The sequence below is a fragment of the Nyctereutes procyonoides genome, unplaced genomic scaffold (assembly GCF_905146905.1).
Source record: "Nyctereutes procyonoides isolate TBG_1078 unplaced genomic scaffold, NYPRO_anot_genome, whole genome shotgun sequence".
NCBI classification, from domain to species: domain Eukaryota; kingdom Metazoa; phylum Chordata; class Mammalia; order Carnivora; family Canidae; genus Nyctereutes; species Nyctereutes procyonoides.
The window spans coordinates 80,352,015-80,371,009 of record NW_026575125.1 but is presented as its reverse complement, the minus strand read 5'-3'; the positions used below and the strand labels follow the sequence as shown (position 1 = coordinate 80,371,009).

General features: G+C 36.3%; 1 protein-coding gene across 1 annotated transcript in view; it reads right to left on the bottom strand.

Annotated features, from left to right (window-relative positions):
* Positions 1-9,600: 9,600 nt before the first annotated feature.
* Positions 9,601-18,995, bottom strand: part of COL4A5 (collagen type IV alpha 5 chain) — a 284,616-nt gene continuing 275,221 nt past the window's right edge. Inside the window, exons 48-51 of the mRNA XM_055337689.1 lie at positions 14,608-14,785; positions 12,627-12,741; positions 12,123-12,295; positions 9,601-10,897 (exon numbers count right to left, since the gene is read on the bottom strand). Coding sequence (XP_055193664.1) covers positions 10,816-10,897; positions 12,123-12,295; positions 12,627-12,741; positions 14,608-14,785 — 548 coding nt within the window. The 3' untranslated portion in view covers positions 9,601-10,815. The remainder of the gene's footprint in view (positions 10,898-12,122; positions 12,296-12,626; positions 12,742-14,607; positions 14,786-18,995) is intronic.

The window sequence follows — 18,995 nt, the reverse complement described above, 5'->3', positions numbered from 1 at the left end:
TAAGAAGATTATTCACCATGAACAAGTGGGACTTATCCCTGGGATGCAAGGCTGGTTCAACACTCATAAAGCAATCAACGTGATAGATCATATCAACAAGAGAAAAACCAAGAACCATAGGATCCTCTCAATAGATGCAGAGAAAGCATTTGACAAAATACAGCATTCATTCCTGATCAAAACTCTTCAGAGTGTAGGGATAGAGGGACCATTCCTCAGCATCTTAGAAGCCATCTACGAAAAGCTGACAGCAAATATCATTCTCAATGGGGAAACACTGGGAGCCTTTCCCCTAAGATCAGGAACATGACAGGGATGTCCACTCTCACCACTGCTATTTTCACCATAGTACTGGAAGTCCTAGCCTCAGCAATCAGGCAAAAAAAAAAAAAAAAAAAAAAAAGAAAAAGAAAAAAGAAATAAAAAGAAATAAAAGGCATTCAAATTGGCAAAAAAGAAGGTAAACTCTCGCTTTTTGCAGATGAGATGATACTGGGTACTTAGAAAATCCAAAGACTCCACCCCAAGATTGTTAGAACTCATACAGCAATTCGGTAGCATGGCAGGATACAAAAATCAATGCCCCCCCCAAAAAAATCAATGCCCAGAAATCAGTGGCATTTCTATACACTCACAATGAAACTGAAGAAAGAGAAATTAAGGAGTCAATCCCATTTACAATTTCATCCCAAAGCATAAGATACTTAGGAATAAACCTAACCAAAGAGGTAAAGGATCTATACCCTAAGAGCTACAGAAACCTTCTGAAAGAAATTGAGGAAGACACAAAGAGATGGAAAAATATTCCATGCTCATGGATTGGAAGAATTAATATTGTGAAAATGTCTATGCTACCCAGAGCAATTTACACATTTAATGCAATCCCTATCAAAATACAATGGACTTTCTTCACAGAGTTGGAACAAATCATCTTAAGATTTGTGTGGCATCAGAAAAGACCCCGAATATCCAGGGGAATATTGAAAAAGAAAACCAATGGCGGAGGCATCACAATGTCGGATTTCAAGTTGTACTACAAAGCTGTGATCATCAAGACAGTGTGGTACTGGCACAAAAACAGACACATAGATCGATGGAACAGAATAGAGAACCCAGAAATGGGCCCTCACCTCTATGGTCAAATCATTTTCGACAAAGCAGGAAAGAATATCCACTGGAAAAAAGGACAATCTCTTCAATAAATGGTGTTGGGAAAATTGGACAGCCACGTGCAGAAGAATGACACTAGACCATTCTCTTACACCATACACAATGTCAAACTCAAAATGGGTGGAAGATCTAAATGTGAGACAAGAATCCATCAAAATCCTAGAGGAGAACACAGGCAACACCCTTTTTGAACTTGACCACAGCAACTTCTTGCAAGATACATCTATGAAGGCAAGGAAAACAAAAGCAAAAATGAACTATTGGGACTTAATCAGGATAAAACGCTTCTGCACAGCAAAAAAAAACAAAAAAAAACAAAAAAAAAACAAAAAAACAACAGCCAACAAAACTAAAACGACAACCTACAGAATGGGAGAGGATATTTGCAAATGACATATGAGATACAGGGCTAGTATCCAAGATCTATAAAGAACTCAACATCCAAGAAACAAACAATCCAATCATGAAATGGGCAAAAGACATGAACAGATATATCACAGAGGAAGACATAGACATGGCCAACAAGCACATGAAAAAATGCTCTGCATCACTTGCATCAGGGAAATACAAATCAAAACTACAATGAGATAACACCTCACACCAGTGAGAATGGTGAAATTTAACAAGACAGGAAACAACAAATGTTGGAGAGGATGTGGAGAAAGGGGAACCCTCTTGCACTGTTGGTGGGAATGTGAACTGATATAGCCACTCTGGAAAACTGTGTGGAGGTTTCTCAAAGAGATAAAAAAAGAACTGCCCTAGGACCCAGCAACTGCACTGCTGGGGATTTACCCCAAAGATACAGATGCAGTGAAATGGTAGGACATCTGCACCCCAATGTTTATAGCCGCAATATCCACAATAGCCAAACTAGGGAAGAAGCCTCAGTATCCATCGAAAGATGAATGTATAAAGAAGATGTGGTCTATGTATACAATCGAATATTACTCAGCCATTAGAAACGACAAATACCCACCATTTGCTTCAACGTGGTTGGAACTGGAGAGTATTATACTGAGTGAAGTAAGTCAGTCGGAGAAGGACAAACATTATATGGTTTCATTCATTTGGGGAATATAAAAAATAGTGAAAGGGAATATAGGGGAAAGGAGAGAAAATGATTGGGAAATATCAGTGAGGGTGACAGAACACGAGAGACCCCTAACTCTGGGAAAGGAACAAGGGGTGGTGGAAAGGGAGGTGGGTGTGGGGTTGAAGTGACTGGGTGATGGGCACTGAGGGGGCAGTTGACGGGATGAGCACTGGGTGTTATGCTATATGTTGGCAAATCGAACTCCATTAAAAAATAAATTTAAAAAAAAATAAAAAATAAAAAAGTCTTCAGAAAGAACAAACTAAATCAAACGCAAGCAGAAGGAAAGATCTTTTTTATAAATAAATTCTAAAATATAAATTCAATTATTTATAATTATAAATTATAAAATAATAATCTTTATTATTAAAGATTAGAGTGGAAATCAATGAAGTTGAGAGTAGAAAAACAACATAAAAAATCAACAAAATCAGGGCAGCCTGGGTGGCTCAGCGGTTGAGGGCTACCTTCCATTTAGGTCCTGATCTTGGAATCTTGGAATTGAGCCCTGTGTTGGGCTTCCTGCATGGAGCCTGGTTCTCCCTCTGCCTGTGTCTCTGCATCTCTCTCTCTATCTCTCACGAATAAATAAAATCTTTAAAAAATCAACAAAATCAAAAGTTGCTTCTTTGAAAAAAATTAACAAAGTTGACAGAGTTTTAGCTAGACAGACCAAGACAAAAAGAGAGAGAGAGAGAAGTCTCAAATTATTAACATCAGGTATAAAGGAGGAACATTACTACTGACTTTACAGAAATAAAAATAGCTGTAAAAGAATACTCTGAATAACTGCATTAGCCAAATTAGACACACTAGATGGAACAGATCTCCAGAAGGACACAAACTACCAAAAGTGACAAGAAGAAATGGAAAAACTGAATAGATATAACAAATAAAGAAATTACATAATTAAAATTTCCCCACAAATAAAAGCCTGGGACCAGGTAACCTTTGAATTCTAGCAAGTGTTTAAAGAACATCAGTCATTCACAAAATTTTCCAAAAAATGGGAAGAGGCAAAACTTCTTAACTCATTCAAAGAGGCCAATGTTTCATGGATACCAAAATCTTGTTACCAAAACCAGATAAAGACATCAAAAGAGGGGGAACCTGGGTGGCTCAGTGGTTGAGGGTCCACCTTTGGCTCAGGTCCTGATCCCAGGGTCCTGGCATTGAGTCCTGCATTAGGCTCTGCAGGGAGCCTGCTTCTCCTCCCTCTGCCTGTTTCTCTGCCACTCTCTGTGTCTCTTATGAATCAATAAATGAAATCTTAAAGATAAAAAAGGCATCACAAGAAAAGAAAACCACAGATTAATATTTCCAATTAATATAGAATCAAGATTTTTTAAAAAACAACACGAATAAATAAGGTAAAAATTCCATTTATAGTAGCACTAGAAAGAATAGAATACTTAGGAATTAATGTTACGAAAGAAGTACAAGACTTGTAGACAGAAAACTATAATACATCATTGAAAAAAATTAAAGAAGACCTATATAACTGGAAAGACAACCAGTGTTTATGGCTTGGAAGGCTTTAATATTACTAAAATACAATATCCCCCAGTGATGCAAAGATTCAATGCAATCTATCAAAGTCCCAGCTGATTTTTTTTTTCTTGAAGTGAGGAGCTGATCCTAAAATTCATATGGAATCACAAGGGACCCTGAATAGCCAATCATGAAAAAGAACAAAGCTGAAAGACTCACTCTTGACAATCTCAAAACTTACTGAAAAATTACAGTAATCAAGACTGTGTGGTACTGTCATAGAGACAGACAAATAGATCATTGGAATAGAATTGAGAGTCCAGAAATAAGCCCATAAATCTATGGTCAATTGATTTTTCAAAGGATGCCAGAACAATTCAATGGGAGAAAAGAATAGTCTTTTCAACAAATGGTTCTGGAACAACTGGATAGCTACATGTAAAACAATAAAGTTGGATCCTCCCCTCACACCATGTACAAAAATTAATTTGAGTGAGTTAAAGAATTAAATGTAAGAGCTACAACTATAAAGATCCTAGAAAAAAACAGGGGCAAATCTTCATGACCTTGGTTTAGGCAATGGTTTCTTAGATATGACAACAACAGGAAGAACAAGAAAGGAAAAATAGATAAATGGAATTCCACCAAAATTACAATGTTTTAAAGGAGAACATCAAGAAATTAATATGACAAGCCTCAGAATGGGAGAACATATTTGGAAATCATACATCTGATAAGGGACTAATATTCAGAATATATAAAGTACACTTACATTTCAATAATTAAGTGAAAAATAACAATTTAAAATTGGCAAAGTATCTGAATAGACATTTCTCTAAAGAAGATATACAAGTGGCCAGCAAGCACACAAAAAGATATTCAGCATCATTAATCATTAGGGAAATTAAAATCAAAACCACAATGAGACCACTTCACATACACTGGGTAGTTATAATTTAAAAATGGAAAAATAAGTTCCGGAAGGGATATGGAAAAATTAGAACATCTGTACTTCACTGGTGACAATGTAAATGGTGAGTCTGCTGTTGGAATACAGTCTGACAAATTCTTCGATAAATTAAACATAGACTTACTATATGACCAAGCAAATGTACTCCTAGGTATATACTCAAAAGAACTGAAAACAGGAATTCAAATACTCATGCATGAATGTTCATAACAGCGTGATTCACAATCACCAAAAGATGGAAATGGCCCAAATGTCAATGGATCAATAGGTAAACAAAACATGGTATATCCATGCAATAAATTATTATCAAACATAAAAAGGACTGAAGTACTCATATGTGGTATAATGTAGTTGAATCTTGAAAACACAATGCCAAATGAAAGTAGCCAGACTAGTGATGTACTATATGTTGGCTAGTTGAATTTAAATTAAAAAAAGAACCCAGACCAAAAAAAAAGGCCAATACATATTGTATGATTCCATTTATATGAACATCCAGAATAAGTAAATCCATCAAGACAGAAAGTAGATTAGTGGCTGCCAGGGACTTTGGGGAGTGGGAAGTGATCGCTCAATGCGTATGAAAATGTTTTGGAACTGGGATGCCTGGGTGGCTCAGCAGTTGAGTGCCTGCCTTTGGCTCAGGGCATGATAACAGGTCTGGGGATTGAGTCCTACATCCGGCTCCCTGCAGAAAGCCTGCTTCTCCCTCTGCCTAAGTCTCTGTGTCTCTCATGAATGAATAAATAAAATCTTTTTTAAAAAGAGAGAAAATGTTTTGGAACCAGATAGAGGTGGTGGCTGCACACATTGTGAATGTATTAAATGACACTTAAATTGTTTGCTTTAAAATTGTTAGCTTTATGGTATGTGAATTTTGCCTCAACTTAAAAAAATTAAGGAATGAAGTATTGACACATGCCACAGCATGAATGAGCCTTGAAAACATTATGGTAAGTGAAAAAATAGGCACAAAGGGCCATATACTATATGACCCCATTTATATGAATTGTCCAGAGAAGGTAAATATTTATTTTATTTTCATTGAAGTATAGTTGACATGTAACTTTATATTAGTTTCAGGTGTACAACATAGTGGTTCAACAACTCTAAGTTATGCTGTGCTCACCACAAGTGTGGCTACCATTTGTCACCACATAATGCTGTTATAATACCATTGACTATATTCCCTATGCTGTACCTTTTATTCCCACGACTTACTCATTCCATAACTGGAAGCCTGTACCTCCTACTCCCTTTCACCCATTTTCCCCATCCCCCCTAACTCCTCCACCCCTCTGGCAACCATCAATTTATTCAGAGTATGCAAATCTTTAGGGACAGAAAGTAGATTACTGGTTTCCTGGGGCTGGAGAAGGAGGGAGAAGTAGAGGATGTGGGCGGGGAGGATAGGGAGTCACTGCTAAAGGGTATGGGTTTTTTTCTTGGGGGGATGATGATGTTCTGGAAGGAGTGATGATTGCGCAGCTTTGTGAATATACTAAAAACCATTTAGTTCTATACTTTATGAGAGTGAAGTTCATGGTATGTAAGTTATTCCAAATAAAAAAGAGAATGAACTGTTTAAACAAAAATAATGAGGTAGTATGGGGTTTATAACATTAAAACTACAGTTATGAAAATAATAGCATAAAGCTCAGGAGAGGAGAATTGAAAGTGTACTATTGTAACATTCTTGAAGCATATGTGAGATGGTATATAACTTCAATGTAGATTGTGTTAAATTAAACTCTAAAGCAGTCCCTAAATTAATAAAAAAGAATATTAGTTAATATATCACAAAGAAGATATAATGAAATCAGAAAAAAGCACTCCATTAATACAAAACAAGGCATTGAAAAGTGAACAAAACACAAATAGAAAACAAATGGCAAAATGATAGATTTAAACTTAATCATTTCAATAACCACATTAAATGTGGTCCACTAAAGGGCAAAGATTGTTAGATGTATAAAAAAGCAAGATACAGCTATGTATTTGCTGCCTAAAAGAAATGTACTTCAAATAGAGAGAGAGAAAAAGATGAAAAATTAGCTGATTGGAAAAAATATACCACACTAACACTAACACAAAGAAAGTTGGGTGGCTATATTTCTACCAATGTAGGTTTCAGAGCAAAGAGTATTAACATTTTCTCTACCATATTACTATTATCATAATGATAAAGGGATTATTTCATCAAAAGGACAGAACAATCGTAAATATCTATGCAGCTAATAACAAAACTTCAAAATCGATGAAGCAAACCCAATAGTTGCAAGGAAAAAAGCCGTAGCATATTGTCTACATTGTCTGCCTGTGGCTGTTACTGCTAGCTTGGAAAGGCTAGAAAAAACACATTGGTTCCTCAGACCAGGGGAAGGATGTTTTTTTGAGAATGGCTCTAGGCTGCTGTCTCTTTCCACTCCGTGGAGGAGGGAGTCTTCTGTGCTGCTGGCCTTAAGGTGGGCAGCAGTTGCAGATCTGAAAGTACCCTAACGTCAGTCCTGTCCTTCACTCTTGTATCCTGCTGGCGGCTTCCAACTGGTTGAACTCAACCAGAAGCCACAGAGCACAAGAACCCTCGGAGGCAGAAAGTAGGGCAAAAATGCCATGCGAATCTGGAAGAGGAAAACAAAAGATAAAATGGTATAATGTCAGCAATTAGATCATGTATTGGGCATGCTATCCACTCACAGAGAGAAATGGAGTGTCAAGGTTGCATATGTGCGATCATAGCTTGTCTACATATTAGGGAATGGCTTGATGAGCCAGCTTCCTTTGGACAGCTACTGCTGGCAAAAAGCCTCATGATCTATTCTAGTCTTAACCTAGAACCAGCAAGATTTTGTAGTCAAGTTGGAAAAGCATACTTCTTCTTAGGAGTGTAGTATAGTGGCTACATTATCTTTCAGGTTGAAATGATTTTGGACTGTTGTTTGTCATGGGGTGCTATAGCTAATAAATATCTAATGAATGTTGTTGTGCAACTTGGAAGAACAGAGCTATCCAGGTTTATTCCTTCAGTGTCCTAACTTATGAGTACTTCCACCATAGAAACCTTCCAAACATCCTGAATATATTCTAGAAACCACTGCTTTAAAATAAATGATGTATGATTTATAAATATTATTCAATTTATTTTGGAGCTGCCTAGGGATGAAGATATTTGTATAGTCCAACATGAGAACAGAGCTTCTCTGCTAAAGAAGCCAACTGAAGTTTTGGCCAAACAAAAGTGATTGCTCTTTGCTTCTGTGTTGAGAGGAATGGGAAGTACGACCAGAGCCAATTCCTAATCAGGCTCTTAAGAAAATCTTTGATAGCAAAGCTGTCCCTCATTTTGGATGCAGGCTTTGGGAAACTGGGCCACCTCTTAAAATACTTGCTTTCGATCTTTATGAGGAAGAAAGAATACATGAAGCTTTAAAGAAGGAATCTGGAGGCAGAGCTTCAGACAACTTCACCATCAACTATCAACAAGGAGTTCAACAAATCATGACACATGCTTATTTATTTTTATAGGCAATAGTGCCCTCTTGTGATTAACACATGAATAAACCTTCTGATAGCTTGGTATAACCAGTGAGTTTTCAATTAACCATGCCAAATGAGGCAAAGAACTTCACGGACACCAGGAGAAATAGAAAGCATTCTTTCAATTTGGCCAAATAAGAAAATACACTGTACAATAACAAAGTGTCCAGTAAAACCTCTTTGAAAGCTCAGAGTGTGACACCAACAATATATATATCACTTGGTTTGTTGATGCAGTAACTACTTGTGTCTGATTTAGCAAGAACAGCTCATTCATTGCCTGCTTCTGTGGGAAAACCATTAAGCATGTATGACTACAAAACTCTCTACATAAACTACGAGAGCAGTTACATCTAGAATAATCTTTGACCATTCAGTGGCAAGGGAGGGTCAACAACATTAAGGCCCTGGAACGGATTGAATTCGTGTACTTTAAACAACAAATCAGGACTGGTGATGGCTGGCGGGGTGGGGGGAGCTGGCTAAGAAACACATAGACTAGCTGCATATGCAACTATTAAAATGTTAGGTTCTTTCTGAGGCAAGGTTTTCAACCAGATAAAAATGAGAAGGAAAGCTACAAACAGCAAAATCTCTGAAATTAGTGCTTGTGACTGTAACTCAAGGAACAACCTTCAAGTGTACACCATGTAGAAAAACCTATGTGATGTCATATAGTGATTTCATTTATGATTACCCATTAGTGTTTTCACTCATGTGGCTATATGGAAAAATAAAGCTAGAATTTGCACTTGGCTAGCTTTGAAATCAACAGTATTATTAAGAAATTATCATTTTTAGAATCTAACTTCTACAACTAAAGACTCTAAGCTTTAGCTTTTGCATGGGTTCATATTATAGTCTAAAATGCTCAAAATTGTTTTGGTTATTTCATAGTTTAATTGAAATACAAATTTTATTATAGAGGCTTTTAATGCCTCTTATTTTTAGCAAGTTCTCAACTAGAGAGCTACATGTATTCAGTCTTAATCATTAGGAATATTAACTCACTAATCTGTTTTAAACATTATTAATGAATTTTTCCCGAAACAGAAAGTAGTTGTGCTTCCTTTCTCAGCCATCAACACAATAGTGTTAATAAATTTATTATCTCAAAAGTACTTTCCAATAGATTGTTTTGTTTATTAGAAAAAGTTTACACTACTCTATATCTTCTATCAGCTATGAGAGTGATCAAAGTCAGCAGAAACCTCTTTGGAACTGCTCTAAATGATTCTCTGAGAAAGGACTACTTGTTGATGTGCAGATATATAGTCTACCTGTAAATGAGCAGATTTTTTACACATAGTCGTAAGAGATACACAACAATCCATACTTACAACATAGGATATCTTTAATTAAATTGATATTGGTGAGTTAAACATTAAGTGAAAAGAGGACAACTAGGGAAATAAGGTATTCTATGACTATTTGTAATAAAATATTTAAAATAAAAAAGAGGAAGAAACATCGATTGGCTTTGTAACTGAGGAGAGAAGACTAACCAAGAATTGTCTTCCCAGTCCTTGTACAAGCAGAGATCAAAGGAGAATAATTCTTACAGAAGAAGCACAAGGGACAAATAACCATTTTTTTGCATATTTTTGTTTCTCAAAATTATTTGGGAGGACTTTGCCTAGGGATGAGCAAAAACAAGATGTAAGAAACATTAAAAAGGGAGGGCATCTGGTATTAAGAATCTTGAAGAATACAGCAAAAGAGAAATTGTTCTATTAGATATTATAATTTGGTATGTTAACATGAACATTAAAATTCTGATTAAAGTGACTAAAATGACCTATTTTTTAAAAGTCAAATAAGAACTTAGGGGATGGAATGCAAAATAAATTTACTCTCAGTAGTAACTTGATGTAAGAATAGAAGTTCTTTCACTTTGATAAACATGGATACAAAATCTTGTCTGTATTCTAGGTTTGCCTAGGTTGTCTGTAAAGAGTGATTCATGTCAGATCACATCTAAATGACAACATTTTGAGCTAAAAGTCTGTTTACACAATATACACATTCTTTACTTACAAAGCAAAATAAGCTTAACACTTTTATATTAAAATCCTGGGATACAGTGGGATTAGTAGCACCATGAAAAATAATTCTTCCCCCAAACTGCAGTCTTTTATTTTACTCAGTATGATTCTTCTCTTAATTGAATTTTTAATGTGCTATTTTAGTCACTGGGCAAAATATGTAATCTTCATCTTATAATCCTTGGGGAAAGTCATTCTGGACCCAAAAAGTAAATTCATTTTCTTATTTCACTCATAAAAAAATAATAGAGACCTTGTTCTGGCACATTGTTGAGGCACATCCGAATCTTCATGGTTACTAGTCAGCATGTTCTCTTGGTCATATATAGTAGCACCATTGGTGGCAGCAGTGGTAAAGTTGGGAAGAGCGAGACGTTGCATCCTGGGAATTTTATATATATATATATATATATATATATATATATATATATATACACACACACACACACACACACACATATATATGTATATATCACATTTAAAAACATGCAAGGTTCTTCAAAATGTTATGTCCTCTTCATGCACACTTGACATCGGCTAATACGTGTCCTCAAGTCTCCTGCTTTCAGTGTTTCTGACTGAGGTTTGCTGGGAAATAAGAAACAAGATGATCAAATTAGCATTTTCTGGTATTTCAATTCTATTATGGTTCAAATTCACAACCAAACATTCTTTTTGTGCTTAAGTAGCTCTCCTATGACTTAATGATTAACTTTTGATCAATGTGATCTAGTGCAGTAACTGGTATGGCCAAAGAGCCATTACTGGTCATATTTATTTTTCTGACTCTTCCCTCTACCACTATTACCTTTATCTGCCTCTCCCTCTTTATTTCTTACGTATTTTTATAACAGTCCTAGAATGAGGGACATCTGGGCAACTGATAATGAATAAATTATAAAACATATGCATACAAAGTGCAAAAAAATAATTGTTAAGAAAAATATCGAGTAAGGGTAACTCAAAAGAAGCAATATATAAAAATTAATTTAAACCAGAAAAAATCCAATAGATTGAATTATCCTGAAGTACATATACTATATGTGATCTTACTCACTCAAACACTTGGATGAAAGCATTGAAAACATCTTGGGAAAGGGGTGCCTGGGTGGCTCAGTTGGTTAAGCATTCAACTCTCAATTTTGGCTCAAGTCATGATCTCAGGATCCTGAGACTGAGCCTCACATTGGGCTCCATGCTGGGCATGGAACATACCTAAGATTCTCTCTCTTCCTCTCTTGCCTCTCCTGCTCCTCCTCTCCCCTCCCTGCTCATGCTGTCTCTCTCAAAAAAAGGAAGAAGAAAGAAAGAAAGAAAGAAAGAAAGAAAGAAAGAAAAGGAAAAATAAAAGAAAGGAAAGGAAAGGAAAAGAAAAAAGAAAAGAAAGAAAAGAAAAGAAAAGATCCTGGGAGAAGAGATCACTGGACTTGGTCAGGGATCACAGATCACAGCTTTGATCTTTAGTTCCTGGCGTGGCCTCAGTCTAGTTGAACAGCTCACTTATTGTTGAGCAGATCACATAACCTTTTCTTGCTTTGTCTGTTTTGCTACTGAAGGATTACTACAACCAAACCATCTAAAAGCACACATACCTAACATTAACCAGGTGTTTTTCTGTCTTGAGTCAGGTATATGAAAAGAACAAGCAAAAACAAAAAAACAAAAAACAAAACACAGTCAACTAAGTCTTTAACATTTGTTGGGTACAAATCATCCATGAATTGCTTCTCTTCCCTAGCACCTCTGAAGGAAGCTTAGGATCTAAACTGAACTAAAGCCATAAGTACCAAAAAAAAAGCCATAAGTACCTTACCTGAACATATCTGACACATCTACAGTTGCTAGCCAAAAGCTGTAGGAGTTGGCATAGTAGTTGCAGGTACCCCGCCCATGACATTCAATGAAAGGAGCTGAACGAAACTCTTCCAAGCAGGAACCAGGGGAGGCCAGGGCTTGACCTGAGCCCTCTGCTCCTGCGCTCGTGTGCTAGAAAAGATAAGAGAAAATGTGCCACTAGTACCTTCGTGAATACCCAAAGATATGTCTTAAATTTGCCCAAAAATTCAAATCCAGTGAAGGAACTGGGGCAAGAGGTAAGAGAAAAGTCTCCACATCAAGGGTACTCAACAGAAGTAACAGACAGATTATGTAAATATATTCCAGAAAATATGTGAGGGGGAACTCAATATCTGGACAGAAGCTAATTGAAGTTCAAGCTTCGTACTGGGCAAATGACAGGGATTCCTTGTCTTGGGTAGATATACAATATGATGGACAGTCAGCTATGGTGACAAAGATAAGGAAGAGTATTTCATACCATCATGAAGGAATAGCCAATCCAGAGAGAATCCCATCCGTGAGGACAATGGGGAATCTGGATGGTCTGACTGTGAACTGCAATCACCACAGCTGGAGCTTCGCATACTGCACATCTGGTAAGGGAAAGGGAGGGGAACACAATCTACACAGTGAGTATGTGAGAACTAGCAGTTTCTCTTCTGTCAAAGCCTTCCTGGTATAGAAGCCCATTAAGGTGTCATCTATGCTCACAAAAGCAGAAGAAAAATGCACTTCAAGAATTGCTTTTTTATAAGCCCTGTCTCCCAATCTACTTAATAAAGTTATAAACAAAAACTGTAGGCTTTTTTCAAGAAACTATACTATAGTATATAGTATATCACTGCTATACCATTTTCATTTTCCATTCTTCCTTAAATTTGTATTCATACTTGCTATAGTCAATGCCATAATTGCTGTAAGAGTTTGGCTTCGTGTATTGCACATACTACTTGCTGTCAAAGTGCCCAACTGTATGGTAGACATTTAGTAATGCTGAAAACTGTGGTAAGAACAGTGTCTGGTGAACTGGAAAATATAAGAAACAGTATTTTCTCAATTCCCACCCATTATTTTTGGTCCAAAGGATATTTATTAACCATTTGGCCATATCTAGAGAAATAAAGCATTTCCAGAATGCTGGGCAGCTACCCAGGCACGTAGAGATGTGGCTTAAATCTATAAAATCAAGTAAACCTTCAATAAAATAAATATAGCCAAGTCTACCATATCTTTAATAAAGATTATGAAGGGACCTTCTGACTTATGACTGAATAAATTTGGTTAAGTTTATCTACAAAACAGGAAATAGGACCCTTTACTCCCAAGTGTTGGGACTAACAAAAATCACAAAAAATAAATTCCTCCCAAATCTGGGCAAATGTATTAAAAAAGGGCATCATGAATTTGTTACTGAGAGAAGTTGAACTAGGTTTAACCATTATATTCAATGTCAAAGAAACTAGACTAATGATTCATCCTTTGTGGTTAGTGGACTCTTAAATCAATTGGTCCATGATCAGAATGAAAATGGCAGTATCTAATAAGCCTAGGAGACTGAATTAAACTAGAGTTCTAATGTGGCAAAACTCTAGGAAGTCTCTATTAATGGTACCACCCTCCTGCTAGTTACTCATGCTTTGAATGTCAGCTATCACTTCTTCCATCCCATAACTGATCCACTGCCAAATCCTATTCTATTAAAATGATACATGTTCCCCACTGACAGTTCCAATCCATTCCTACCAGGACTACAGCAAAACCTTCAGTCTAACTGGTATCTCTGTTAGGACTATCTCCTCTGTAATCCATGTTACATATGGATGGCTCTGTAATTTTTCCCTAAATGTAGCTCAAACACTTTTCATGGCTCCCCATTAATACCAGATTAATTCCAAAATAAAACCTGATGCTGAAAGCCTTCTACCATCTGAGTCCAAGTTAATTTTTTACTCTCTTCTTCCTATGGAACCTTTACAAACTACATTCTAGACACAGCAATCTTCTATCCATTCCCATGCCCTCCCCCCTTATAACTACCTGTGTCTCAAGTTCTTCCCATCCTTTAAGTACTAACCAGGTCAAAATACATTTCTTCCATATAGTCATCCCAGATTTATCCAGTTAAAATTAAACATTGTTTTCCTTATGCTTTCATAACGTTTTATCAGATCTATTGTAACACTTGGCCAAGCCTGCTAGATATTAGATTAATGTACATATATTTGCTTAATGATTAGTTTGATTTCTTTGTATACTATACTATGTCTATCATAGGGTTTGGTCAAAAGCAAATCTCCAATTAATATGGCTTAAACTAAATACCTAATTGAATAGTATAAAGGCACCTCTGTTCGACCTAATGTGGGAAGAATATGATCGAATTATTAGCTTTAGACTCATTTCTGACTAGCTAAATTAATTGGGAATTGGTCAAAGTCAAAGCTACACCAATGTCTCACCGACTAATGAATGGCTGGATGCTCTGGCCCTTCAGGGGCTCCATGCTCATTGGCATGGGCTCTGGGGTAGACAGCCAGTAAGAATAGTCATTTCTTGAAGCAAAGTTGCAAACATTGTTGATGTTGCAGAACATGAAAGGCATGGTACTGAAGCGACGAAGGCAACTGCCAGCCGTCCCTAGGAAGAATTGGGGAGAAAAAGATGAAGGACTGTACTATCATGATACTTTAATTTCTTTTGAAACCCTAATAACCTTTCAAGGAGAAACTTGTCTACATTTCTTAGACAATAAATATAATTCAGTTCTTTAACTATAAGATGCATGTTTACTTACATCTTTAACATTTCTAAAATCAGGATATAGCATATAATTTATGTAGACATTTATTGTTGTAGTTCATTATATATTTTTCTACAGTTTTTACACTGGTGATGCACTTATAAACAATGGTGTCTTATGGAGAATGTTTTGAGCAATTTATTGTGAACAAGTGAAGAACACACACAGAGTTCCTATAATATTTTTAAAGGTCTTTTTAAAAATTTTTATTTATTCATAGACACACACACACACACACACACACACACACACAGAGAGAGAGAGAGGCAGAGACACAGGCAGAGGGAGAAGCAGGCCCCATGCAGAGAGTCCGACGAGGGACTCGATCCAGGGTCCCCAGGATCACGTCCTGGGCTGCAGGCGGTGCTAAACCGCTGCACCATCGGGGATGCCCCAGAGTTCCTATAATATCTTATTAGTACTTCTTCTCCAGGCAACTCTCTCTTCTTTGAAGACATCTCCAGTATGTATCTTATTTATTTTTGCAATCTCTTTAAGCCTAGGGACAACTGTAGTGCTGACCAATATGAACAGCAACCATGAACAGGTTTGGAGATGAATAATAAAAGTAAAAAGAATAAGAGAGAAAGAAAAGATGCAAGGACAAAGAATTTCAGAACTGATAAGGGCAATAGGGGTTATCATTACCAGTGATCAGACCTTTTATTCTCATTTACTCACCAAAGAATGATGAAAAACGGTGCACCCTCTCACACTTTTTTCAGTTTAGATATATTTTTTTATCAGAATTTCAAATTGATACTATGCCAGTTATTAAGATATTTGTTATTGTCTCTTGGGTCCAAAGCTACCTTTCTATATATACTCCACCTTGTGATACTGGAGCTTGGGACTTTGCAAATCACGTTTCAAATGTTACCAGCTATCATGTCTAGTGTTTTGTGAAAAGTTTGTGAAAACAAAATTTTTCTCTGTCTTTTAAATATATCTAACATAATGATTTGAAACCTAACAATAAACATTTTTAAAAGTACATAAATTCATCTTTAACAAGTGGAAGTCATTCAATGCTTCTTTTGCATCTGGAAATTATATGTCCATTCTACTTCTTTCACGCAGTTTGACATTTTTTTAAAATTTTATTTATTTATTCATGAGAGACACACACAGAGAGAGGCACAGACACAGGCTGAGGGAGAAGCAGGCTCCATTCCATGCAGGGAGCCTGACGTGGGACTCGATCCCGGGTCTCCAGGACCACACCCGGGACTGAAGGTGGCACTAAGCTACTGAGCCACCTGGGCTGCCCAAGCAGTTTGATCTTAATCGTTTTTTTATTTTTTGGTTTTTATTGATTGTCCTATCATATTTCTCTTAAACAAAAATGTAAAATAACTTTAAAAAACTTTCTATGATTATAAGACTTTACGTATTAAAGATTTTTGTGCATTGTCATCATTACATTGAGAATTTATAAAAATACAGATATGATAATTTTTGATAATTACTAAACAAAAAAGTAAACTTTTGTTGGAAATGCATTTTCTAATGAGATGGATCCAAAGTGAATTATAGAGCCTCAGTTAATGGAGGCTTTAACGAGACCATTATTTTGAGTTGTCCCTTTGAATTTGTCCTCCAGAGGTTTTCACACTTTAAGACAATATGTGATAGGATGATTCCTTCATAAAGTGGGAGATGGGTGATAGTGGAAAATGGATTATTCAAAGCATATACACAGGCAGTTCAACTCCAGGAGAAAGTATATATGAAAGTTGAGTATTTGAAAATTGATTCCTTTGAAATTATGCCTGTGTAGTTCTTGGAAATTCCTCATGTATCCAGAGGGATATGGTTATCTCAGACTGAAGATGACTGAAAAAAGATCAACAATTCTTAAACCTAGTGGATCATCCTAATCACTGGAAATTTTTATAAAAGAGGTTTGGGATGGGTCTAGGAATCTTTTCAGAAGATCCCCAGGTTGAAAATCATTGATTTAGCCTAATTAATTTTTTTCGGAGGAAAAAAAATTGGATCAGAGAGAGGTTACTAACTCAAGGTCATGTGAGCATGAATGACAAATTGGCATAATTGAAAACAGATGGATTTAGCATTGGTAGGTGTTGAATTCAGTTATCTCCATCATTGAGTGTGTGGGTTTGAATTAGTCATTTAAGCTCTTAGCCAGTTTTTTTGTGTGTATGAAATATAAGAAAACAATACTTGTCCTATATTTTTCTTGATCGTAGTTGTGAAAATCAAATTAGAGAATGGAAATCAACGTGCTTTTTATTTATAAAGTAATTTAAAAATAAAACTCACATCAATGCTAATTGAGGACAAGGCTGGAAATAGCCCTGGTTTTGGAAAGAAAAGAATAGGAAGACGTACATAAAAGGAAGGCCCACAATGATGAGGACAGAGGAGTTTGGTTGCATCTGTGCTTTAGGCTACCCACAATGATGCAGAATTCTGAATTTTCAGAGAAAATTTTGAAGAAAAATCTCATGAATTCTCAACGCCGCCTATATGCTTTAATAGACTAATGATTCTTAGTATTTTTTTTTGCTCCTAACAGAACGGTTTTAGTATTGCATCTGTGACCTCCACCTTCTTTTTTACACACCATAATCCTTTCACTAATCCAACACAGACTGTATTTATTGGATCATGTGATTGTTTCCTTAATAACATCAAAGCTATAGCTGTCTCCATTTTTTGCTTAGCCATCAAGCTCTCTTCAACTTGACCCCTGTGGGAGCCATAGAAGCGATTGCAATCTGGGATTACCCTTGGGATCTTGGGCCCTATATATATCATGGCTTTCCTATGTCTGAGGCTTATACTGTACCTTAGTCAGGGCCAGTTTGTAGCCTTCAAGTCTGAATACATAGTATGACAGCCCTTGTTTGATCAAAGACACGCATTTTGAAAGCTACGGTAATGTACTGGATAGCAGATTCTACTATCTCTTTTAATTACATTTTTAAATTTCACGGTGCTCAAAAATTTCCAATGGTTCCCTGACTTCATAGGTCAGGGATTTAAAGTTTACAAGCTTGATTATAGGTATAAGTTAAGACTCTGATATTGAAAAGAGAATGGCCTAAAAGGAGAACAATTTTATGGGAAGAAGACTAGAGAGATTTATGTAAAAGATAAGAATATTTTCACAGTGAAGATTTGTCAATTATAAAATTAGAAAAAGATGTTACATAAAGAAAGTAAACAAACTAAGGAAAAATAATAGAGGAAAGATGAAAAGGAGACAAAGAAAAGTAGAAGTGGGAGAAGAAAGTTATTGGGCAAACTCCTACTTTATTTGGTTTCATAAAATGACCTGACCTGTGAGAAACTGGAAGCCCAGACTATCTTCTTAAATGTCTCTATGGAGACAAAGGGGATAATGATCCCCCAAATTGGCAGCCACAGGTCAAATAAAAGGGTTTGAAATCCAAAGTCAAAATTCCACAAAAAGAAATGTTGAGGATTGGAAGAGGTCTTGAGAGTCATCCAGTCCAGCCTCATCCCATCAACCAATCTGTCCACCACAGTACAGAAAAAATGCATGGGAACACAATTACATGAAGTGTATTTTATTTATTTATTTATTTATGATTTTATTTATTTATTCATGAGAGACACAGAGAGGCAGAAACACAACACAGCCAGAGGGAGAAGCATGCTCCACCTAGGAAGCTGGATGTGGGACTTGATCCCGGGTCCCCAGGACCATGCCATGGGCCAAAGGTGGTGCTAAACCGCTGAGCCACCCAGGCTGCCCTTGAAGTGTATTTTATATAGAAGTATGGTGTTTTTGTATGGCTTTAATCTACTCTGATAATACTTTACAAAGGTAAAACACTTAATTTAGGAACTATAAACTAGCATAATTAAGAAATGACTTTACTTTCATTAGTTTAGAAAAGCAAGATTGTCTTCAGAACTTTTAACTTGATGAAGACTAGTATCAGAGAAGAAAAAAACTATGTCCAATGAATAAACACTGCCTATTTAAGCCACTGTTATACTGTAGAGAGCCCAGGGAATCTATTTCCTTAATAATTAAGCTAAAAAAGTACA